The sequence below is a fragment of the Pristiophorus japonicus genome, chromosome 20 (assembly GCF_044704955.1).
Source record: "Pristiophorus japonicus isolate sPriJap1 chromosome 20, sPriJap1.hap1, whole genome shotgun sequence".
In the NCBI taxonomy this organism is placed as follows: Eukaryota; Metazoa; Chordata; class Chondrichthyes; family Pristiophoridae; genus Pristiophorus; species Pristiophorus japonicus.
In genome coordinates this window covers 83,470,264-83,496,402 of record NC_091996.1, presented here as the reverse complement: position 1 = coordinate 83,496,402, position 26,139 = coordinate 83,470,264, and the positions used below count along the sequence as shown (strand labels likewise).

Genomic DNA, 26,139 nt, shown 5'->3' with positions numbered 1-26,139 from the left:
CCTCCCCCCCTTCTCCCCCATCCCTCCCCCCCTTCTCCCCCATCCCTCCCCCCCTTCTCCCCCATCCCTCCCCCCCTTCTCCCCCATCCCTCCCCCCCTTCTCCCCCATCCCTCCCCCCCTTCTCCCCCATCCCTCCCCCCCTTCTCCCCCATCCCTCCCCCCCTTCTCCCCCATCCCTCCCTGTCAGAAACAGACACTGACAGACAGAGAATGAGAGACAGACAGAGAGATAGACACTGACAGAGACACACTGAGGGGGGCATCCCAGCACACTGTTGGAGGGCTCCCGGTGCTGCAGTCGGTAAGTAGAAAATGTTTTGTTTTATTGATTTAAAAAAAAAAAATTATTTCTTATTAAATTTTTTTTGATTGATTTATTGGTTGATTTATTGATGTATTTATCATTTATTATTGATGATGGCTCTTTATTTGTAAAACTGAAGTGTTTAATGTTTGTAAACTTCCCTTTAAACACCACCCCCCCCCCCCACCATTCCCGACGCCTGATTTGTAACCTACGCCTGATTTTCTAAAGTGTAGACAAGGTTTTTTCGAGCGTACAAAAATCTTCACTTACTCCATTCTAAGCTAGTTTGGAGTAAGTTTTCACTGACGAAACTTTGAAAACAGGCGTAAGTGGCCGGACACGCCCCCTTTTGAAAAAAAAATTCTGTTCCAAAGTGAAACTGTTCTAACTGACTAGAACTGGAGCAAACTAAATGACGAGAATTCCGATTTCTAAGATACTCCGTTCTACACCAGTTGCTCCTAAAAAATCAGGAGCAAATCATGTGGAAACTTGGGGCCAATATGTGGAGAAATGTGAAGTTAGCCACTTTAGTAGGAAAAATAGAAAAGCAGAGTATTTTTTTTAAATGGTGAGAAATTGAGAAATGTTGGTGTTCAGAGGGACCTGGGTGTCCTTGTACGCAAATCACAAAGTTAACATGCAGGTACAGCAAGCAATGAAAGAAAATGGTATGTTGACCTTTATTACAAGAGGATTTGAGTATAAGAGTAAAGACGTCTCAATACAATTATATAAGGCCCTGGTGAGACCACACCTGGAGTATTGTGTACAGTTTGGGTCTCCTTACCTAAGGAAGGATATACTTGCCACAGAGGGAGTGCAACGAAGGTTCACCAGACTAATTCCTGGGATGGGGGGGATTGTCCTATGAGGAGAGATTGAGTAGACTCGGCCTATATTCTCTAGAGTTTAGAAAAATGAGAGGTGATCTCATTGAAACATACAAAATTCTTGCAGGGCTTGGCAGGGTAAATGCAGGGAAGGTGTTTCCTCTGGCTCGGGAGTCGAGAACCAGGGGTCACAATCTCAGAATAAGGGGTCGGCCATTTAGGACTGAGATGAGGAGAAACCTCAGATAGTGGATGCATTGGTTGTAATCTACCAAAATTGCCTGGATTCTGGGGCGGTCCCAGCAGATTGGAAAACCACAAATGTAACGCCCCTATTTTTAAAAAAAGGAGGCAGACAAAAAGCAGGAAACGATAGACCAGTTAGCTTAACATCTGTCATTGGGAAAATGCTGGAGTCCATTATTAAGGAAGCAGTAGCGGGACATTTGGAAAAGCATAATTTAATCAGAGTCAGCATGGTTTTATGAAAGGGAAATCATGTTTGACAAATTTGCTGGAGTTGTTTGAGGATGTAATGGGCAGGGTGGGTAAGGGGGAACCAGCGGGATGTGTATTTGAATTTCCAGCAGATATTCGATAAGATGCCACATAAGAAGGCTACTGCACAAAATAAAAGTTCACGGGGTTGAGGGCAATATATTAGCATGGATAGGGGATTGGCTAACTAAAAAAACCGAGTTGGGATAAATGGGTAATTTTTCGGTCGGCAAACAGTGACTAGTGGGGTGCTGCAGGGATCGGTGCTGGGTCCTCAACTATTTACAATCTATATTAATGACTTGGATGAAGGGACCGAGTGTAATATAGCCAAGTTTGCTAATGATACAAAGATGGATGGGAAAGCAAACTGAGGAGGACACAAAACATCTGCAAAGGGATATAGACAGGCTAAGTGAGTGGGCAAAAAATTGGCAGATGGAGTATAATGTGGCAAAATGTGAGGTTATTCTATTTTGGCAGAAAAATAGAAAAGCAAATTATAATTTAAATGGAGAAAAATTGCAAAGTGCTGCAGTACAGAGTGACCTGGGGGTCCTTGTGCATGAAACACAAAACATTAGTATGCAGGTACAGCAAGTAATCAGGAAGGCAAATGGAATGTTAGCCTTTATTGCAAGGGGGATAGAGTATAAAAGCAGAGAAGTCCTTTGACAAATGTACAGGGTATTGGTGAGGCTACACCTGGAGTACTGCGTACAGTTTTGGTCTCCGTATTTAAGGAAGGATATACTTGCATTGGAGGCAGTTCAGAGAAGGTTCACCTAGGTTGATTCCGGAGATGAGGGGCTTGACTTATGAAGGTAGGTTGGGCCTATACTCATTGGAATTCAGAAGAATGAGCGATGATCTTATTGAAACATTTAAGATGATGAAGGGGCTCGACAAGAGGATGCAGAGAGGATATTTTCGCTCATAGAGGAAACGAAAACTAGGGGACATAGTCTCGGAATAAGGGGCTGCCCATTTAAAACTGAGATGAGGAGGAATTTCTTCTCTGAGGGTTGTAAATCTGTGGAATTCTCTGCCCCAGAGAGCTGTGGAGGCTGGGTCATTAAATATATTTAAGATGGAGATGGACAGATTTTTGAGCGATAAGGGAATAAAGGGTTATGGGGAGCAGGCAGGGAAGTGGAGCTGAGTCCATGATCAGATCAGCCATGATCTTATTTGATGGCAAAGCAGACTCGAGGGGCCAGGTGGCCGACTCCTGCTCCTATTTCTTATGTTTTTATGTAAACTTCTTCACTCAGAGGGTGGTGAATCTTTGGAATTCTCTACCCCAGAGGACTGTGGAAGCTCAATCTTTGAGTATATTCAGACAGAGATCGATAGATTTTTGAATATTAAGGGATATGGGGAGCTGGCAGGAAAGTGGAATTGAGGTCGAAGATCAGCCATGATCTTGTTGAATAGCGGAGCAGGCTCGAGGGACTGAATGGCCTACTCCTGCTCCTAATTCTTATGTACTTGCCTGCCTCACTCGGGTGTTGAGGTTAATTATAGTGTCCCATACTGATTGAGAAGAGAGTCCCACTTGGGGCCTCCCTGGTTTGTGTGGCTCAGTCACTCACCGTCTCAGCCTGTTGGAAAGCTTACACCATAGCAGATATGTCGATTGCGTAAGCTATCATGCTTTAGCGCTCGCTCTTGTTTCCTAATCAATTAAGTAGCGAGCACGATATTTTACCAGGCAGCGCCTGCCAGCTGCACTTCGAATGGTTTATTTTTAAAATATTCCTATGCCGTGTGCCCTTCCCCAGCTAAGTTCTCATGGGGCATTTGCTCTGATTCTGACTCTTAATTCCTTCAAAACTGCCGTTCGGAATTGCCGCTTCTGCACGCAGCCACCTGCAAACTCTCTCTTCCTCCCGCCCTGCGGAGAAGCATCTTGAAATCTCAGTCCTTGGCCAGACTTTACGTGCTCAGTCTCCGGTTTTTCGAGCATTTCCACTTACTAATTAAATCAATGCATCAAGTATACTTTCTCTATAAAGGGACACAGGCTGGCATGGAGTTGAAGCCGATAGCACAAATCTCTCTTCTCAGTTGATGTAAGCTGTTGAATTGTGCTGTGATTTAAAACATTGTAGTGTGTCCCTGAACTATAGATTTGAACTTGTAACTCTCTCCTGAAACTGTCCTGCCGCTTCACTGTATTTACAGGTATGACATTAAGAATGTTATGGCAGTAATATTATACTTGAATTAGCTTAACAATGTGTCATTTCCGTTTGCTTTTATATAACATTCTGCCTTCTTCCTTTTTGCCTTCCAAACTTTGCAAACCCTCAGAGCTATAAGAGAGCAATAGGTGAGGTTAGTGCCAATCTGTATTATGCTATAAGCTTACTTTGTCCTTGGTGATCTATGTACGTTGGATCATGTTTGTTCTACATTGAGGCTGGCTTGACATTCAGCTTTCCAAGTTAATACAAAACTTTCCCCTTGTTCACATACACATTGCCAACACCAACGCAGCGTGAATGGGGTTAAAGTAGCTATAAGTGATAGTGAAAGAGACCTAGGAGTCTTGGTAGACTTGACGTTCAACATGTCCAACCAATGCAATTAACAAAGCTATTGTTGAACTAGAAAGCCGAGACGTAAACCAAGGAAGTCGTAATCAAACTGTACAGTGTTGCGGTCAGACCACACTTTGAGTACCGTGTCCAGTTCTGGTCGTTGCAACGCGAGGGAGACTTTCAAGCACTGGAGGCAGTGCAGAAAAGAGCCACACAGTTTCTCCCTGGTGTCGAACATCTGCGTTTACAAAGGATTACATTGGATATACAGCACAGAAACAGGCCATTCAGCCCAACTGCTCCGTGCCGGTGTTTATGCTCCACATGAAACTCCTCCCACCCCTCTTCATCTCACTCTATCACCGTATCCCTCTATTCCCTTCTCCCTCATGTGTTTATCCAGCCTCCCCTTAAATGCATCGATACTATTCGCTTCCACCACTCCCTGTGGTAGCAAGTTCTACATTCTCACCACTCTGGGTAAAGAGGTTTCTCCTGAATTCCCCATTGGATTTCTTGGTGACTGTCTTATATTGCTCTTCCCCACAAGTGGAAACATTCTCTCTGTATCCACTCGATCAAAACCTTTCATCATTTTAAAGCTCTCTAGGTCACCCTTCAGCCGCCTTTATTCAAACGAAAATAGACCCAGCCTGTTCATCCTTTCCTGATGGGTATACACTCGCATTTCTGGTATCATCCTTGTAAATCTTCTCTGCATCCTCCCCTGTGCCTCTATAATCCTTTCTATAATATAGTGACCAGAACTGTACGCAGTACTCCAAGTGTGGTCTAACCAAGGTTCAATACAGGTTTAGCATAACTTCCCTACTTTTCAATTCTATCCCTCTAGAAATAAACCCTCGTGCTTGGTTTGCTTTTTTATGGCCTTGCTAACTTGTGTCGCTACTTTTAATGATTTGTGTATTTGTACTCCGAGATCCTTTTGTTCCTCTACCCCACCCAGACTTGCACCCTCCAAGTAATAATTCTGTGCACTGGCCATAATGATAGGAGGGGTTTCTGTAAGTAAGTAATGGTCTTTGTGAGGAAATGGTCTTTGTGTGTTGTGAGGAAACTCTTGCTGCACAGCAGGTGGCTAATCGGCCCATCATCCCTGTGCCAGCTCTTTAAATGAGATCTCCAATTAGTCCCACTTTCATCCCCTGCTCTTAACCCATAGCCATGCAAATTTTACCCCTTCAAGTGTTCGTCCAAAAACACTGGAGAAACGTGGGTTTTTCAATCTGGAAAGGAGCTATCAAAGAGGTGCTCTTGGGGTGTACAAGGTAGTTAATGGAATGGAAAAGGTACACTGGGGATATTCGAATCAAACTGCGACTAGTACAGGGACACGTGCGTTCAAACTAGTAACAAGCTAAATTTAAGACTGACATCAGGAAATTCCTCCTCGTACACATGCTGATCGAACTGCCAGATAGAGCAGCGGAGACAGATATTGCTGGATTTAAGGACCTTTGATGCTGCAAAAGGGATCTTTCTGGGTGGGTGAACGAGCTCCCCCATCCATAATGAGTTTGTGAACTCTGAGCCTGTTCACATTAGAATAGCGATGCATAGCTACTAAGGGGGAAAGAACCAATCAGATGGGGTGATCTTTACACGTAGTGATGCTCTGTTCATATTGGCATGGAATGTTTTTGTCATTTTCATTGAGGGATCTCCACAGGGAAAAATACCTCACTTGAATATAATGTCTGTGTTAAGGTTCATTTTCAGCCTTTTATCTGTCTTTTAGCAATTGATTAAAACCACATCATTTTTTGCTTGGCACGTTCAGAGTAAAAAGCATCTCCATGTCGGGACGTGTGTAAAACCTAGCTGTTGGTTTAGTTTAAGGACGGAGTAGTTTGGCGCCTTGTGTTTCGCGTGGGTATTGCTGTTTTAAATACCCGATTGTGAGCGCTTGCTGTGTTTCCGAAGGATATGCTGAACCTGGGGAAGGAGATCCGGACGGACGAGCTGCCCAAACCGCCAGTTAAGGTGATGGACTACTCTTCCTCCAGCGAAGAGTCTGGCAGCAGTGACGAAGAGGACGAGGAAGGAGAGAACGAGCGTCAAGATGAGAATCTATCCAGCTCCGACGGTTCCAGGTCAGGGTGGGTATTCCGTGCTGCCTGGCTGCGCAACGCAACCGCCTCATCCCTGTTGGAAATGTCTAGTTTGCTGGAGTAGGCCACAAAATAAGGCAGCACAAGGAGCAATGTTCCTCAATGAGTATTGCCGCAGTGGAATTGATGCGGCACTTACCACCCACAAGCTGCTGGCTTTAGAAATAAGGCAGACTGGCAGCGCGGTGCAACGCGTGCTTTCTGTCCCCAGGGGTGTTGTCCTCAGTGTGAGCAGCCTCGCCGCCCTCCACTCCTCACCAGCCGTCACCTTTACCGACGCTGCAACCGAGAGGCAGCCAGCTAACTCAGATGGGTGTGGGTAAAGCGAAACGACTGCAATCTGGAAATAAAGAGAAAATGCTGAACATGCACAGCAGCTTAGTCAGCAACTGCATGGAGAGAAAAACATTTTGGGTGTGTGCCCGTCATTAGCTTATTGTTATCCAGCCCTAATACGTTGCTCTCTCCCCTGAGGTAAAATTCTATTTGTCCTGTCCAGTACCGTACTGTATATAGGATTACACAGGATATACGGCACAGAAACAGGCCATTCGGCCCAACCAGTCCATGCCGGCGTTTATGCTCCACTCAAGCCACTTCCCGTCTTTCCTCCGCTAAATCTATCAGCATAACCCTCTATTCCCTTCTCCCCCATAAGCATGCCCAGCCTCCCCTTAAATGCATCGATACTATTGGCTTCAACCACTCCCTGTGATAGCGAGTTCCACAATCTCATCACTCTCTGGGTAAAGGAGTTTCTTCTGAATTCCCGACTGGATTTCTTGGTGATTATCTTGTATTGAGGGCCTCTAGTTATGTTCTTCCCCACAAGTAGAAACATTCTCTCTCTATCCATTCTATCAAAACCTTCCATAATTTTAAAGACCTTTATTAGGTCACCAGTCAGCCTTTTTTTCCCCTAAGAGAAGAGACCCAGCGAGTTCAGCCTTTCCTGATGCGTATACCCTCACGTATCTGGTATCACTTAAGTGGACATTCTTCACATGCAAACGTGTCGAGCTATTTAACTGTGCGGGCACCGCAGCATCCGCATGTACATTTTTCAGGAAGCGACAGACTCATTCTCTACCCCCACCCCCAGCTCCAAAGCATGGGTACCGACGCCAAATGTTTTATCCTCACTGATACTCACCCACTCTTTCTTTTAAAAAAAAAACTGCTCCCTTACTGCAGCGGGAATCCACGTCTTAAAGCAACGATGAAGATAAATCAATGACTGCAAAACGTTTTTTTTGCTGCAGAACGGTAGTTCTCGAGTCCCTGTTGATTACATTTTTTTTGTCTCCATTCTTTAGACCAATTCGTACCAGAGACGGTGACACCGACAGCATAAACACAATGGTGGTGCACGATGATGAAGAGCCAGCGGTGGTTGAAACATCCGGCAGCTCATACGGAGACGGGACTATGATTGTTCAGAGGGTAGGTGTATGGCGCAGTATGTTTCTGCTTTCTCCGATTGAAGATCAGAAAATAGTGCAGTGCATTGGAACACCAACCATGTAATCTTTGTTGTTCATTCGTGGAATGTGAGCATCATTTATTGGGCAGCATTTATTACCCTTGCGAAGGTGGTGGTGAACCACCGCCTTGAACCACTGCAGCCCATGTGGTGAAGGTGCTCCCACAATGCTGTTAGGGAGCGAGTTCCAGGATTTTGACCCAATGACAATGAAGGGACAGCCGATATATTTCCAAGTCAGGATGGTGAGTGACTTGGAGAGGAACTTTGAGGTGGTGGTGTTCCCATGCGCCTGCTGCCCTTGTCCTTCTCGGTGCTAGTTTACGGGTTTGGGAGGTGCTGCCGAAGAAACCTTGGCGAGTTGCTGCAGTGCATCTTGTAGATGGTGCACACTGCGGCCACGTGGCTCCGGTGGAGGAGGGAGTGGATCGTTTAAACTGTTGCTATGTCGTGATGAGAATCGAGGTCAATTCTCTCTCTCCCATCACTTCAGTAAACTTCTGATGTCTACTGCTCTGTACAGAAAGGACCTGAGCAGTTAGAATCACCCCATGTCCACTCTTGAGCACTTCCTGGTTGCTATCCTAGCGTTGGATGAGCGAAGGGTCTGGTATCTGGTTTCCTGCCCTCTGGCAGAAGGAACGATGTGACGGCAAGGAGACCAGAGGGGGGGGAAAGGGACTCTTTGAGCTGGAGAGCTTTCTGGAGATTGTAAGAATATTTAGAAATGGGGAAAAGAGCAATATCAGAAATGTGCAGATGCAATTTATTTAAAAAGTTACATACCTACAAGGGTACGTTCTGCAGTTGTGCGCTTCTAATTGTGAACCTTGTCTCAATGTAAGCGCTGGTCAATGTTATCATTGCACAGTAACCAGAGGTGGTATGATACAGGGTACCAAGGTTTGCCCATAGCAATCGGTAAAAGATTCCAGCTGGGCTCAATTGATGGAGCACTCGCCTCCAAGTCAGAAGGTCATGGGTTCAAGCCCAAACTGTGGAACCTAAGGTTGCATTATCAGAAATGTTCTCTTTCAGATGAGACATTACAACTGAGGTGGACATGCAAGATCCCATGATTCTATTTGGAGAAAACATAAGAATTAGGAGCAGGAGTAGGCCTTTCAACCCCTTGAGCCTGCTCCACCAGTCAATGAGATCATGGTTGATCATCTACCTCAACTCCACTTTCCTGCATTTTCTCTACCACAGAAAGTTTTTGAGGACAGTTCGTTAGATATATTCAAAAGGGAGTTAGATGTGGCCCTTACGGCTAAAGGGATCAAGGAGTATAGAGAGAAAGCAGGAATGGGGTACTAAAGTTGGTCTTACCGCAGGAGAAGGGTCCACAGCCAGATAGGGAATGGAAGACCAGCAGGAAGAGCAGTGCAAGAAAGATAGTGCAGGGGTCCCCTGTGGTCATCCCCCTGCAAAACAGATGCACTGCTTTGAGTACTGTTGGGGAGGATGACTCATCAGGGGAGGGCAGCAGCAGCCAAGTTCATGGCACCGTAGGTGGCTCTGCTGCAAAGGAGGGCAGGAAAAAGATTGGGAGCGCGATAGTGATAGGGGATTCGATGGTGAGGGGAATAGATAGGCGTTTCTGCGGACGCAACCGAGACTCCAGGATGGTATGTTGCCTCCCTGGTGCAAGGGTCAAGGATGTCTCGGAGCGGGTGCAGGACATTCTGAAATGGGAGGGAGAACAGCCAGTTGTCGTGGTGCACATTGGTACCAACGACATAGGTAAAAAAAGGGATGAGGTCCTACGAAAAGAATTTAAGGAGCTAGGAGCGAAATTAAAAAGTAGGACCTCAAAATAGTAATCTCGGGATTGCTACCAGTGCCACGTGCTAGTCAGAGTAGGAATCGCAGGATAGCGCAGATGAATACATGGCTTGAGCAGTGGTGCAGCAGGGAGGGATTCAAATTCTTGGGGCATTGGAACTGGTTCTGGGGGAGGTGGGACCAGTACAAACCGGACGGTCTGCACCTGGGCAGGACCGGAACCAATGTCCTAGGGGGAGTGTTTGCTAGTGCTGTTGGGGAGGAGTTAAACTAATATTGCAGGGGGATGGGAACCTATGCAGGGAGACAGAGGGAGACAAAAATGAGGCAAAAGCAAAATACAGAAAGGAGATGAGGAAAAGTGGAGGGCAGAGAAACCCAAGGTAAAGAACAAAAAGGGCCACTGTACAGCAAAATTCTAAAAGGACAAAGGGTGTTAAAAAAGCAAACCTGAAGGCTTTGTGTCTTAATGCAAGGAGTATCCGCAATAAGGTGGATGAATTAAGTGTGCAAATAGATGTTAACAAATATGATGTGATTGGGATTACGGAGACGTGGCTCCAGGATGATCAGGGCTGGGAACTCGACATCCAGGGGTATTCAACATTCAGGAAGGATAGAATAAAAGGAAAAGGAGGTGGGGTAGCATTGCTGGTTAAAGAGGAGATTAATGCAATAGTTAGGAAAGACATTAGCTTGGATGATGTGGAATCTATATGGGTAGAGCTGCAGAACACTAAAGGGCAAAAATCGTTAGTGGGAGTTGTGTACAGACCTCCAAACAGTAGTAGTGATGTTGGGGAGGGCATCAAACAGGAAATTAGGAGTGCATGCAATAAAGGTGCAGCAGTTATAATGGGTGACTTTAATATGCACATAGATTGGGCTAGCCAAACTGGAAGCAATACGGTGGAGGAGGATTTCCTGGAGTGCATAAGGGATGGTTTTCTAGACCAATATGTTGAGGAACCAACTAGGGGGGAGGCCATCTTAGACTGGGTGTTGTGTAATGAGAGAGGATTAATTAGCAATCTCATTGTGCGAGGCCTCTTGGGGAAGAGTGACCATAATATGGTGGAATTCTGCATTAGGATGGAGAATGAAACAGTTAATTCAGAGACCATGGTCCAGAACTTAAAGAAGGGTAACTTTGAAGGTATGAGGCATGAATTGGCTAAGATAGATTGGCGAATGATACTTAAGGGGTTGACTGTGGATGGGCAATGGCAGACATTTAGAGACCGCATGGATGAATTACAACAATTGTACATTCCTGTTTGGCGTAAAAATAAAAAAGGGAAGGTGGCTCAACCGTGGCTATCTAGGGAAATCAGGGATAGTATTAAAGCCAAGGAAATGGCATACAAATTGGCCAGAAATAGCAGCGAACCTGGGGACTGGGAGAAATTTAGAACTCAGCAGAGGAGGACAAATGGTTTGATTAGGGCAGGGAAAATGGAGTACGAGAAGAAGCTTGCAAGGAACATTAAGGCGGATTGCAAAAGTTTCTATAGGTATGTAAAGAGAAAAAGGTTAGTAAAGACAAACGTAGGTCCCCTGCAGTCAGAATCAGGGGAAGTCATAACGGGGAACAAAGAAATGGCAGACCAATTGAACAAGTACTTTGGTTCAGTATTCACTGAGGAGGACACAAACAACCTTCCGGATATAAAAGGGGTCAGATGGTCTAGTAAGGAGGAGGAGCTGAGGGAAATCTTTATTAGTCGGGAAATTGTGTTGGGGAAATTGATGGGATTGAAGGCCGATAAATCCCCAGGGCCTGATGGACTGCATCCCAGAGTACTTAAGGAGGTGGCCTTGGAAATAGCGGATGCATTGACAGTCATTTTCCAACATTCCATTGACTCTGGATCAGTTCCTATGGAGTGGAGGGTAGCCAATGTAACCCCACTTTTTAAAAAAGGAGGGAGAGAGAAAGCAGGGAATTATAGACCGGTCAGCCTGACCTCAGTAGTGGGTAAAATGATGGAATCAATTATTAAGGATGTCATAACAGCGCATTTGGAAAATGGTGACATGATAGGTCCAAGTTAGCATGGATTTGTGAAAGGGAGATCATGCTTGACAAATCTTCTGGAATTTTTTGAGGATGTTTCCAATAAAGTGGACAAAGGAGTACCAGTTGATGTGGTATATTTGGACTTTCAGAAGGCTTTCGACAAGGTCCCACACAGGAGATTAATGTGCAAAGTTAAAGCACATGGGATTGGGGGTAGTGTGCTGACGTGGATTGAGAACTGGTTGTCAGACAGGAAGCAAAGAGTAGGAGTAAATGGGTACTTTTCGGAATGGCAGGCAGTGACTAGTGGGGTACCGCAGGGTTCTGTGCTGGGGCCCCAGCTGTTTACATTGTACATTAATGATTTAGACGAGGGGATTAAATGTAGTATTTCAAAATTTGCGGATGACACTAAGTTGGGTGGCAGTGTGAGCTGCGAGGAGGATGCTATGAGGCTGCAGAGTGACTTGGATAGGTTAGGTGAGTGGGCAAATGCGTGGCAGATGAAGTATAATGTGGATAAATGTGAGGTTATCCACTTTGGTGGTAAAAACAGAGAGACAGACTATTATCTGAATGGTGACAGATTAGGAAAAGGGAAAGTGCAACGAGACCTGGGTGTCATGGTACATCAGTCATTGAAGGTTGGCATGCAGGTACAGCAGGCGGTTAAGAAAGCAAATGGCATGTTGGCCTTCATAGCGAGGGGATTTGAGTACAGGGGCAGGGAGGTGTTGCTACAGTTGTACAGGGCCTTGGTGAGGCCACACCTGGAGTATTGTGTACCGTTTTGGTCTCCTAACTTGAGGAAGGACATTCTTGCTATTGAGGGAGTGCAGCGAAGATTCACCAGACTGATTCCCGGGATGGTGGGACTGACCTATCAAGAAAGACTGGATCAACTGGGCTTGTATTCACTGGAGTTCAGAAGAGTGAGAGGGGACCTCATAGAAACGTTTAAAATTCTGACGGGTTTGGACAGGTTGGATGCAGGAAGAATGTTCCCAATGTTGGGGAAGTCCAGAACCAGGGGTCACAGTCTAAGGATAAGGGGTAAGCCATTTAGGACCGAGATAAGGAGAAACTTCTTCACCCAGAGAGTGGTGAACCTGTGAAATTCTCTACCACAGAAAGTAGTTGAGGCCAATTCACTAAATATATTCAAAAGGGAGTTAGATGAAGTCCTTACTACTAGGGGGATCAAGGGGTATGGTGTGAAAGCAGGAAGCGGGTACTGAAGTTTCATGTTCAGCCATGAACTCATTGAATGGCGGTGCAGGCTAGAAGGGCTGAATGGCCTGCTCCTGCACCTATTTTCTATGTTTCTATGTTGCATGATCAGCCATGATATTGAATAGTGGTGCAGGCTCAAAGGGCCGAATGGCCTACTCCACCTATTTTCTATGTTTCTCCATATCCTTTGATTTCCTTAATATCCAAAAACCTATCGATCTCTGCCTTGAATATACTCGAAGACTGAGCCTCTGGGGTGGAGAATCCCAGAGATTCACCACACACTGAGTGAAGAAGTTTCTCCTCTGCACACTCCTAAATGGTTGATCCCGAATTCTGAGACTGTAACCCCTGGTTCTAGACTACCCAGCCAGAGGAAACATCAACCCTGCATCTACCTGCATGGAGAAAAGCAATGGGATTTCCTGGCATCGGCATTTCTCGCTCAGCCGTCAGCACCTTAAAAAAAAAAAATGAATCTTGAAAGTCCACCTCAGTTGTAATGTGGTGAAAGCACTACCAATTGGGCCCTGCTGGCATATAGTACCAACACCTTTGTATCCTGTATCACATCACCTATGCTGTACGCACATGGTTACTGTGTAATAAGAAATACTTTTTTCAGGATGTGTGTACATGATATATTAGAGCAGATGTCTGGCTGTGTTCAGTTTAGCCATTCTGCTGACACCCGTAAATGTGTGAGCTTTGCACTTGTGATTTATTAGCTCATACAGAACTGCTGGATTGAATTAGTGCCTTGCACCTCCGTGCCAGCTGTCTAATCTTTCGTAATGTATATTCTTCTGCACATATCCTGAAACAAATGCCATTCAATTTACTACAGGTTATTTTTCCCTCCATTTGATATTTACAGTGTGTGTTTGGCAGGCCTTGCTGATCTCGGCAATCGGAACTAATGCTGACATTTTCCAAAAATAGATAAGGGGGGGTGGAGGGGAAATGCTTAATGCTCATTGATTTCTTTTGTGTTGCATGTGGAAGTAAAGAATATCGGTTGGTGCACATCTAAGTCTGCTGGGGATGTTGGGAGGGAGGGTCCAAAGCTTGAGGTCTTCACTATAAGATAATCACTAATAAATCCAGTTAGGGAATTCAGGGGAAACCTCTTTATCCAGAGAGTGGTGAGAATGTGGAACTCGCTACCACAGGGAGTGGTTGAGGCGAATAGCACAGATGCATTTAAGAGGAAGCTAGATAAGCACATGGGGGAGAAAGGAATTATGATGCGGTGAGATGAAGAGGGGTGGGAGGAGGCTCGTGTGGAGCATAGACCAGTTGGGCTGAATGGCCTGTTTCTGTGCAGTACACTCTTGTGAAATTTTCAGCACAATAATATTTCTGAATGTGTTGAACAATGTGGATTTTTGCAATGGTTTCATTGATTTCCATTTTTATGCATAGGAAGCTCAGTGGGTGGGCCAAAAGTTCTTTGTATAGTTAACAAACCTGATCGATGTCTCCTTTGGACAGGAACAGAGACAAAGCTGTATTTTATTACTCAAATGTTGAGTCGACACAGGGCCAAGTACGAAAATAAAGGCTTCACTACAAACTACTGATTTATTGTACGTATTTAAGGAAGGATATACTTGCATTGGAGGCTGTTCAGAGAAGGTTCACTAGGTTGATTCTGGAGGTGAGGGGGTTGACTTATGAAGGTAGGTTGGGCCTATACTCATTGGAGTTCAGAAGAATGAGAGGTGATCTTATAAGATAATGAGGGGACTTGACAAGGTGGATGCAGAGGGGATGTTTCCCATCGTGGGGGAATCTCGAACTAGGGGACATAGTCTCGAATAAGGGGCCACCCATTTAAATCTGAGATGAGGAGAAATTTCTTCTCTGAGGGTGGTAAATCTATGGAATTCTCTGCCCCAAAGAGCTGTGGAGGCTGGGTCATTGAATATATTTAAGGTGGAGAGAGAGACAGATTTTTGAGTGATCAGGGAGTCACGGGTTATGGGGAGCGGGCAGGGAAGTGGAGCTGAGTCCATGATCAGATCAGCCATGATCTTATTGAATGGCGGAGCAGTCTCGAGGGGCCAAATGGCCGACGACGACTCTTTCTTATGTTATGTTCAGTTTATCTGTATTCCATATCTTCGGGTGAAGCAGAATTCGAGGGTAGTTGGAACACAGTGTTAATTCAGTCCCTATTCTAAAGTCATATGTTCTGTCCTTTTTATATTTCCGTGATAAATTTGTGCATCCATCTTTCTAATGGAAACCGTGTAACACTTTAATTACACCCTCCTGCCTCCACTGGCGGGAGGGTGTAATTGTAGCATGACAAGTTTACATAGTCCGATTCCATTATATATGTGGACATGTTGGATGTGTTAGCACACATGATATATATTAATATCGATGGATTGATTGTATCCATTTTTTTTTTTAAAGTGGTTTTGTAAAGTGAGTAAATTAAATCTAACTGGTAAAGATACAAGTAAGAAATCAGAGCTTAATCTAAAATAAATCATGGGATTGTCCATTCTTGCCACCTGTGATGCAAGTGGCTCTTGGCCCCGTGTGCTTTGTATTTGCGCACTGCCATCAATTCGGGTTACTTTGTTTTATTTTTGTAACTTCTGTTTTTCCCAGATTTAATTATTTCAGTAAGTGGAATAGTGACCGACCTGGTGCTCAAATGAAGTGGTGTAAAATTTAAAAAGTAAACCTAATCTCCGCTGGAAGTGATTTTCGGCCAGATTTTGCTCAGAAGCTTGGGGGTTTGCTAAAATCACCCCTGTGCCAGAGGCTGAAGGAGCAGCTGCAAGCGGTGTGTCACACGCAATTCTTTGTTTCTCTCCAAAGACACCCGAGGAGGAGCGAGCGGTCCATCATCCAGACAGCAACGGTTTCGCAAGTCATGTGAACCTGCCCGATTTGGTGCGACAGAGCCATTCCCCGACTGACCCCAAAGGGCCCAACTCTCAGCAGGAAGACAGTATAGCAGAGGTGAGTACGGCTGCATTCTTTGTTCCCGACTCTCACCTGCGGCGTGTTCCCGTGAGATTCCAGCAATATCGGAACACCGCTTTGCTTTGCGGCCTGTAGCAATTCTTTGAATGCGCACCGACTGCATGCGTGCGGAATGCCGATGCTTTCCTAACTCCGCAAGTCTCGGAATAAGGGAAGACCATTTAGGAGAAATTTTTTCGCCCGAAGGGTTGTGGATCTTTTTAATTCTCTACCCCTGTGGGCTGTGGATGCTCAGTTGTTGTGTATTTTCTACCCCAGAGGACTGCTCAGTCCTTGAGTATATTCAAGACCGAGATCGATAGATTTTTGGATACTAAGGGAATCGAGGGATATGGGGACAGTACAGGAAAGTGGAGTTGAGGTCGAAGCTCAGCCATGATCTCATCGAATGGCGGAGCAGGCACGAAGGGCCAAGTGGCCTACTCCTGCTCCTAATTCCTATGTTCGCCCTCCAATTCTCTTTGTCCCCTCCTGAATATTTTCCTCCTGTTGGAGGATGTTCTGCAGACTTCAATAATTCCCATACCCTGCTCTCCAAATAGCTTTCCTTCATTTGATCATCGGCCATTGAACAATTTGTTTTTCGAGTGCTCTCTCTGGCTGTGAGCAATGCTGGCAAGGCTGCATTGATTGGCCATCTCTCGTTGCCTGGAATGATTGATTGTGCAACTGAGTGGCTTACTCGACTGCTTCAGATGGTGTTAAAAGTCAACCGGGTGGGGACACCAGAACCCAGTCTGATTCTTTAGTCTCCCAGCATCCCTTAGAGCAGAGAAATTTGCTAGAATTCTTTGAGGATGTAACAAACAGGGTGGATAAAGGGGAACCAGTGGATGTGGTGTACTTGGACTTCCAGAAGGCATTTAACAAGGTGCCACACAAAAGGTTACTGCACAAGATAAAAGTTCATGGGGTTGGAGGTAATATATTAGCATAGATAGAAGATTGGCTGACAAACAGAGAACAGAGAGTCGGGATAAATGGTTCATTCTCTGGTTGACAATCCGTAACGAGTGGGGTGCCGTGCGGATCAGTGCTGGGACCCCAACTATTTATAATCCATATTAACGACTTGGAAGAGGGGACTGAGTGCTGACGATACAAAGATGGGAGGAAGGGTAATGTGTGAGGAGGACCTAAAGAGGCTGCAGGGGGTCAGAGACAGGCTAAGTGAGTGGATAAGAATTTAAATTTAGTTAATTTAAGACAGAAATAGACAGTTTCTTAAAGGATAAGGGGTTATGGGGAGCATGCAGGGAAGTGGAACTGAGTCCATGATCAGATCAGCCATGATCTTATTAAATGGCAGAACAGGCTCAAAGGGTCGTATGGCCTACTCCTGTTCCTATTTCTTATGTTCTTATGTTCTAAGAAGGCAGAGGAGAGATTTAATAGTGGTGTTCAAAATCATGAAAGGTTTTGATAAGAGTAAAGCAGGAGAGATTGTTCCCACTAGCAGAAGGGTCGGTAACCAGAGGACACAGATTTAAGGTGATTGGCAAAAAGAGTGAGAGATGAGAACATTCATTTACACAAGTTGTTGTGATCTGGAGGGCGGTGCAGCAGATTAAATAGTAACGCTCAAAAGGGAATTGGATAAATACTTGAAGGGGAAAAGTTGCAGGGATTTGGGGAAAGGGTCTGGGAATTGCACTAATTGGATCACACTTTCAAAGAGCAGGCACGATGGGCCGAATGGCCTATTTCTGTGCTGTATGATTCCAATATCTACACATCCAACAGGGGGCCTGGAAAGGAACTGTTTGTAGTTTAGAGTCGCAGAGGTTAACATCCCGACAGCGTCCAACTGTTCACTAACTCAACGCAGACTGCAGATCGAACCTGGAACTTTTGCTAGCCTTAGTGAAAGCACTGGACTGGGCAATGGGGGGGCGGCGGGGAGGTGCCATGTAGGATTGTGTTAACAGTTATGGTGATTCTCGCAGTCGGATTCGTCCCGGGTTAGGGAGAGGTGCAGCTCAGACTTAAAGCAGCTTCCCAAACTAGTGGCATTAAACGTACTGGAGTTGGAGAAAGGATGCTTGTCCATTTTGAACTGTCGGTGGAACGGCATTTCTTTTCAGCCAGGATTGGGCTCTCGGGAGTCTGAGGCAACGACGCCAGCCCGCGTTGCGCCAGCTTGGCCCCTTGTCGTGCCGCGTGTTGATGTCCCCGTGCTGTGTCACAATGTTGCAAAAACCAGCTTCAGTAACCAGTACTAAAAGCCGGAAATGCTCACGTACCCCCAATTGCAAATACTGCCTTGTGCCTCTCTGCCAGCCATCTGTTGTCCTACATTTTTATGCAGCGCTATCCCTTCCAGGCCAGCTGCTCCCCGGCTGAGCTGTGTTGTGTGCAGATAGAAAAATGCACTTGTCCTACTGCTGACGCGATTGATGGTCGATTCAATCTCCGTAGCATTCTGCTGTCGGCAGCCCTCGCGCTCAGGGGCGATAAGTGTGTCCATTCTGGGAGTCCTGACAACACCACGGTCCAATGAGAGGTTTTGCCTTGAGGCTATAATGGTGTCGTAGCTTTATCCAAAAGCATAACTCTGGAAATAAACCCAACTTGCCACAAAAGTGGCTGCCCCTCATCCTTCCCAAGATTGCAGCTGCCACTTTTATTGGTGTTGTAGACTTTGTGAACTGAGCATCGGCTCTCCGTGCTCCCTGCACGTCAGAAGCAAGAGATGCACTTGAAGCACAGGATCAGGAGGACATTAGGGGGCAAGGGTGAAGATTTGAGGGGTCTGCTGCACTGATCCTATGCACGCATGGATTACCCCTTGCTAATATGCCCTCTAATTGTTTTTGTTGGATGCCTGGCCTCTCAAACAAAAGAAATAGGAGCAGGAGTCGGCCATTCGGCCCCTCGAGCCTGCTCCGCTATTCAGTAAGATCATGGCTGCCCTGATCTTGGCCTCAACTCCACTTTCCTGCCTGCTACCCATAACCTTGGACTACCCTACCGGGCTGCAAAACCCCATTCACATTTCCACGCATGTGCGGTTTGTCCGTTGAAAAGTCAGTGAGCGGCTTCCAGATCTCTGCGCCGCTTAAAACGGGAACATTGCACCTCGTCCCACTCCAGCATTTAACATGCCCAAGACATGTAACCTTTTGCTGCTGGCTGAAGCTGAATAAACATATTTATGGCTTTGTACATCTTTTTGTAGCTTTTTCACCTTGCACTAATGTAACTGTAGGGCCGCATCCTGATGTATTCTTCACATGGATGGTTTGGACTTTATTTTTTTCCAAAGAACTTACATTTTTCTTAATAGGAAGGGGATTGACTGGCTATATGCTGAGAGGTTGTTTCTCCCTGGCTGGAGGGTCTAGAACCAGGGGGCACAGTCTCAGGATAAGGGGTCGGTCATTTAAGACACAGATGAGGAGGAATTTCTTCACTCGGAGTGTTGTGAATCTTTGGAATTCTTTGCCCCAAGGGATATGGATGCTGAGTCTCTGAATATATTCAAGGCTGAGATCGATAGATTTTTGGAGTCGAGGGGAATCAAGGGATATGGAGATCGGGCGAGAAAGTGGAGTTGAGGTCGATGATCAGCCATGATATTGAATGGCGGAGCAGGCTCAAGGGGCAGAATGGTCCATTCCTGCACCTATTCCTGCAGGGGAGTGGGACTAATTGCAGCTCTTTCAGAGAATCGGCACGGGCATGATGGGCCGTGCGGCCTCCTTCCGTGCTGTACGATCCTATGATTTGTATGTTGCCATGGTCGGTTTTGAGCAACAGTGTGTCTTGTCATTACAGTTTCAGTCGAGAGGCCTCGTGAAATCGCCTGGGAAGTCGTCTTTTACTACCTTTGTTGATCTCGGAATGTACCAGATGGGTGCTGGTGGGGAAACCATACAAATCAGCGGTGAGTACTGAGACGTGGCAGATGTGCTTAACCTGGCCCTTGCCCAAAGGGAGGAAAGCTGTGCTGTCGATCGTACATCGGCACTTGCATATTCCTGCCAGTATCAAAGGAAGAGCAAAGGGATGCTGTTTTTTGTTAATCTGTCTGTCCATTCATCCATCCATCAAAGATTCCTCTTTCAATCAGCCACCATACTGGTCCCGTACCTCTGTCGATGCAACACATGGACAGGAAGCTGAGACATTGGCTCGGTCCCTGTCTTATCTGTGAGCTCCTTGGCCACTAGGCCAGTCAATGAAGCACAGTACCTGAGGACTGACTTGTTGAGAGACAGCCCAAGGGTTGTCTTGGGGTATCTCTCGAGACAGCGTAGACTTCGAGCAGTAATTTTATCGAATTGCCACTAACCTCAATAGGCATTTGAGTCTTGATTTTGTTTCACATTTGCTGAAGGACTGTAACGGGCTTGGGCCTCAGTTAGAACTTCCTGATTTGTCCAGAGCGTTGTCAATCAAAACACATTTGACCCATCAGAAAGCTCTGTCAGGGTGGGCTTCTCGTCACATTTGCAAACTCTGCAAGTCTGTACCCTACAGGCACAGTTAATGAGATTAAAAGGGGTGGTGATTTGGAATATTAACGGAAACTAGCAGTTGCTATATGCTGCAGTTTGTGGGAAATCTTGTGCCTCTTGCTCATTCTCTTCGCAACACCCCCTCCTCCCATCCAATCCAACTTTCCCTGTGGTGGGCCAAGATTAAAGTGTAGGACGGTTGATGAACAGTGGTGTACATTTATGGAGATATTTCACAACTCTGAAGAAAAATATATTCGTGAGGATGAAAGGGCGTAAGAGAAAAGATAGCCATCTGTGGCTAACCAAAGAAATAAAGTACGGTATCCAATTAAAACAAGAGCATACAATGTGGCCAAAACTAGTGGGAGGACAGAAGATTGGGAGGCGTTTAAAAGCCAACAAAGAATGACTAAAAAAAATGATTAAGAAAGGGAAGATAGACTATGAAAGTAAACTAACACGAAATATAAAAACAGATAGCAAGAGTTTCTATAGGTATATAAAAAGGAAAAGAGTGGCTAGAGTAAATGTTGGTCCCTACGAGGACAAGACTGGGGAATTAGTAATGGGGAACATGGAGATGGCAGAAACTCTGAACAAATATTTTGTATCAGTCTTTACAGTAGAGGACACGAACAATATTCCGACAGTTGATAGTCTAGGGGTTATAGCAGGGGGAACTTGACACAATCACGAAGGAGATGGTACCCAGTAAGATAATGGGGACTAAAGGTGGATAAATCCCCTGGACCTGATGACCTGCATCCTAAGGTCTTAAGAGAAGTAGCAGCAGGGATAGTGGATGCATTGGTTGTAATTTACCAAAATTCCTTGGATTCTGGGGAGGTCCCAGCAGATTGGAAAACTGCAAATGTAACGCGGCAGACAAAAAGTAGGAAACTAGACCAATTCGCCAAACATCTGTGGTTGGGAAGATATTGGAGTCCATTATTAAAGAAGCAATAGTAGGACATTTGGAAAACCAAAATTCGGCCAGGCAGAGACAGCATGGATTTATGAAGAGGAAATAATGTTTGACAAATTTGCTAGAATCCTTTGAGGATGTAACGAACAGGGTGGATAAAGGGAAGCCAGTGGATGTGGTGTATTTGGACTTCCAGAAGGCATTTGACAAGGTGCCACATAAAAGGTTACTGCACAAGGTAAAAGTTCACGGGGTTGGGGGTAATATATTAGCATGGATAGAGGATTGGCTCACGAACAGAAAACAGAGTAGGGATAAATGGTTCATTCTTGGGTTGGCAATCAGTAACCAGTGGGGTGTGCTGGGACCCCAACTATTTACAATCTGTATTAACGACTTGGAGGAAGGGACTGAGTGTAACGCAGCCAAGTTTGCTGACGATACAAAGATGGGAGGAAAAGCAATGAGAGGAGGACACACAAAATTTGCAAAAGGACACAGGCTAAGTGAGTGGGCAAACATTTGGCAGATGGAGTATAATGTTGGAAAGTGTGAGGTCATGCACTTTGGCAGAAAAAAAATCAAAGAGCAAGTTATTATTTAAATGGAGAAAGATTGCAAAATGCTGCAGTACAGCGGGACCTGGGGGTACTTGTGCATGAAACACAAAGGTTAGTATGCAGGGACAGCAAGTGATCAGGAAGGCCAATGGAATCTTGGCCTTTATTGCAAAGGGGATGGAGTATAAAAGCAGGGAAGTCTTGCTAAAGTTGTACAGGGTATTGCTGAGGCCACACCTGGAGTACTGCGTGCAGTTTTGGTTTCCATATTTACAAAAGGGATATACTTGCTTTGGAGGCAGTTCAGAGAAGGTTCACTAGGTTGATTCTGGAGATGAGGGGGTTGACTTATGAGGAAAGGTTGAGTAAGTTGGGCCTCTACTCATTGGAATTCAGAAGAATGAGAGGTGATCTTATCGAAACGTATAAGATTATGAGGGGGCTTGACAAGGTGGATGCAGAGAGGATGTTTCCACTGATAGGGGAGTCTAGAACTAGAGGGTATAATCTTTGAATAAGGGGCTGCCCATTTAATACAGAGATGAGGAGGAATTTCTTCTCGGCGTTGTAAATCTGTGGAATTCGCTGCCTCAGAGAGCTGTGGAAGCTGGGACATCGAATAAATTTAAGACAGAAATAGATAGCTAAGGGAATAAGGGGTTATGGAGAGCTGGCAGGGAAGTGGACTTGAGTCCATGATCGGATCATCCATGATCGTATTAAATGGCGGAGCAGGCTCGAGGGGACATATGGCCTACCCCTGCTCCTAATAGTAAGACGAGCATTAGCCAAAACGGCCCATTAAATCATTGGTTATCTTGCGATGTGACTGTCAAGTTACAGGGATTTAGTCTGCGATGGATGACGAGTAAGCAACACTGGAAATAACTGTAAATCGCGTACAAAGTGTCGAGTATATGTGACCACCTAATTAGCTGGCGGGTTTCTTCATTGGAACATGATGTCGGAGTATTGATGAGTTTATGAACCGGAGAGAACTTCTGGTGTGGTTCATGAAGTAATCCAGGCTCTTGTGTTCCAGCCTTATAAACTACACCTGTCTCCTGTTGATCCAGTGTGTGCTGTGATTGTTGCAGCTTGATTAATACCAGGTTCAGTGGGGAGCAGCTTAGAATCTTGGAGCAATACGGTTGGAAGTTCATGTAGGTCGTTGTTTAGGGCTTGTCATCTATGCAAGTAATAGGCATGAGGGTCTACAGGGAGTTAGAGGCATTAAAATCAAATAGTTCGCATTTCCTGTGCTCCATGAAGCTCCATATAATGTCTTGTATATGAGGAACCTTACCTCCAAGTTTATACAGAGATAGTTTTCTAATGTCCTCCTTCTTCTGAAGCGTTGAGACACCAAGGTCGATGACTGCAAGTAGCCTCACTTGAGGGTTCTTGGTCCTTACCGTCCCACCATCAGGAAGTGACGGATGAAGGGCAGCCAGTCCCCTGGCCAGTGGGATTTCTTCAGCACACTTTTCCAGTGACCAGCTGAAAGTGTCATTGGCGGAGCCCTCGTTGCTCTCTTTGGAGAATGTGCGCACCGCGCAAATCGAGAAGGATTTGGGGCAGGGCGGGGATTTAGTTCATGCATTCTGCAATTAACATTGATCGTTGACCTGCTTTTCTGCTCCTAGGTTTAAGTATCAGTGACATGAGTCGACTAAACCAGCTGAAGTTCGAGGACAGGAAGTGCTCCGTGGTGAACGTTAATCCCGCCAATACACGGCCACACAGCGACACGCCGGAAATACGCAAATACAAGAAACGCTTTAACTCCGAAATACTTTGCGCTGCTTTGTGGGGTCAGTAACTGCAGTGTTATTTGTTTAATGTGCCTTTTGGTGCTGTGCTCCTCTCCACTTGGATAAGGTGGTCCTTCAGCTGTGGAAATTGTCTATTTACACTGATTTGCGGAGGTATATGTGCCAGCCGCAGCTCAGTGGGCAGCACGCTCCACTCTGAGTCAGAAGGTTGTGGGTTCAAGTCCCACTCCAGAGACTTGAGCACCAAAGTCTCGACTGACACTCCCGTGCAGTGCCGAGGGAGCGCTGCACTGTCAGAAGTGCCGTCTTTTGGGTGAGACGTTAAGCCAAGATCGTGTCTGCTCTCTCAGGCGGACGTAAAAGATCCCATGGCATTATTTCGAAGAGCAGGGGAGTTATCCCCGATGTCCAGATAGGGGATGGGTGACCAACAGGAAGAGCAGTGGAAGGAAGGTAGCGCAGGGGTCCCCTGCAAAACAGATACACTGCTTTGGGTACTGTTGAGGGGGATGACTCATAAGGGTAGAGCAGCAGGAGCCAAGTTCATGGTACCGTGGGTGGCTCTGCTGCACAGGAGGGCATGAAAAAGAGTGGGAGAGCTATAGTGATAGAGGATTCGATTGTAAGGGGAATAGATAGACGTTTCTGCGGCCGCAACCTAGACTCCAGGATGATATGTTGCCTCCCTGCTGCAAGGGTCAAGGATGTCTCTGAGCGGGTGCAGGACATTTTGAAAAGGGAGGGTGAACAGCCAGTTGTCGGTATCAACGATATAGGTAAAAAAACGGGATGAGGTCCTACAAGCTGAATTTAGGGAGCTAGAAGTTAAATTAAAAAGTACGACCTCAAAGGTAGTAATCTCAGGATTGCGACCAGTGCCATGTGCTAGTCAGAGTAGGAATCGCAGGATAGTTCAGATGAATACGTGGCTTGAGGAGTGGTGCAGAAGGGAGGGATTCAAATTCCTGTGACATTGGAACTGGTTCTGGGGGAGGTGGGGGACCAGTACAAACCAGACGGTCTGCACCTGGGCAGGACCGGAACCAATGTCCTCGGCGGAGTGTTTGCTAGTGCTGTTGGGGAGAGGGGTTGAACTAATATGGCAGGGGGAAGGGAACCTATGCAGGGAGACAGGAAAATAAAATAGGGGCAGAAGCAAAAGATAGAAAGAAGAAAAGTAAAAATGGAGGGCAGAAAAACCCAAGGCAAAAATCAAAAAGGGCCACATTGCAGCCAAATTCTGAAAGGGCAAAGTGTGTTTAAAAAGACAAGCCTGAAGGCTCTGTGCCTCAATGCGAGGAGTATTCATAATAAGGTGGACGAATTAACTGCATAGGCAGCAGTGAATGAATATGATATAATTGGCATCACGGAGACATGGCTCCAGGATGACCAAGGCTGGGAACTCAATACCCAGGGTTATTCAACATTCAGGAAGGATAGACAGAAAGGAAAAGAAGGTGGGGTAGCGTTGCTGCTTAAAGAGGAAATTAACCCAATAGTAAGGAAGGTTATTAGCTTGGATGATGTGGAATCTGCATGGATGGAGCTGCGGAATACCAAAGGGCAGAAACGCTAGTGGGAGTTGTATACAGACCACCAAACAGTAGTAATGAGGTTGGGGATAGCATCAAACAAGAAATTAGGGATGCGAGCAATAAAGGTACGGCCGTTATCATGGGCAACTTTAATCTATATATAGATTGGGCTAACCAAACTGGTAGCAATACGATGGAGGAGGATTTCCTTGAGTGTATTAGGGATGATTTTCTGGACCAAGTACGTTGAGGAACCAACTCGAGGGCTGGCCATCCTAGACTGGGTGATGTGTAATGAGAAAGGACTAATTAGCAATCTTGTGCAAGGCCCCTTGGGGAAGAGTGACCATCATCTGGTAGAATTCCTTATTACGATGGAGAGTGACGCAGTTAATTCAGAGACTAGAGTCCTGAATTTAAGGAAAGGATCTTCGATGGTATGAGACGTGAATTGGCTAGAATAGATTGGCAAATAATACTTAGAGGGTTGATGGCGGATAGGCAATGGCAAACATTTAAAGATCACATGGATGAACTTCAACAATTGTACATCCCTGTCTGGAGTAAAAATAAAACTGGGAAGGTGGCTCAACGGTGGCTAACAAGGGAAATTAAGGATAGAATTAAATCCAAGGAAGAACCATTTAAATTGGCCAGAAAAAGCAGCAAACCTGAGGACTGAGAGAAATTTAGAATTCAGCAGAGGAGGACAAAGGGTTTAATTAGGAGGGGGAAAATAGAGTATGAGAGGAAACTTGCCGGGAACACAAAAACTAACTGCAAAAGCTTCTATTGATATGTGAAGAGAAAAAGATTAGTGAAGACAAACTTAGGTCCCTTGCAGTCAGATTCAGGTGAATTTATAATGGGGAACAAAGAAATGGCAGACCAGTTGAACAAATACTTCGGTTCTGTCTTCAAGAAGGAAGACACAAATAACCTTCCGGAAATACTTGGGGACCGAGGGTCTAGTGAGGAGGAGGAACTGAAGGGTATCCATATTAGGCAGGAAATTGTGTTAGGGAAATTGA

The 26,139-nt window shown here is 45.6% G+C and overlaps 1 protein-coding gene across 6 annotated transcripts in view; it reads left to right on the top strand.

Moving 5' to 3' along the window:
* LOC139232634 (misshapen-like kinase 1) overlaps positions 1-26,139 on the top strand; it is a 259,745-nt gene that overhangs the window by 202,115 nt on the left and 31,491 nt on the right. For 4 of the 6 annotated variants that reach the window (XM_070863068.1, XM_070863070.1, XM_070863065.1 and 1 more), the window contains 6 exons: positions 3,956-3,979; positions 6,130-6,305; positions 7,634-7,760; positions 15,680-15,823; positions 19,625-19,733; positions 23,442-23,609. In XM_070863068.1, the coding sequence (XP_070719169.1) occupies positions 3,956-3,979; positions 6,130-6,305; positions 7,634-7,760; positions 15,680-15,823; positions 19,625-19,733; positions 23,442-23,609 (748 nt within the window). The remainder of the gene's footprint in view (positions 1-3,955; positions 3,980-6,129; positions 6,306-7,633; positions 7,761-15,679; positions 15,824-19,624; positions 19,734-23,441; positions 23,610-26,139) is intronic. The other 2 variants (XM_070863069.1, XM_070863066.1) reach the window with 1 other exon arrangement.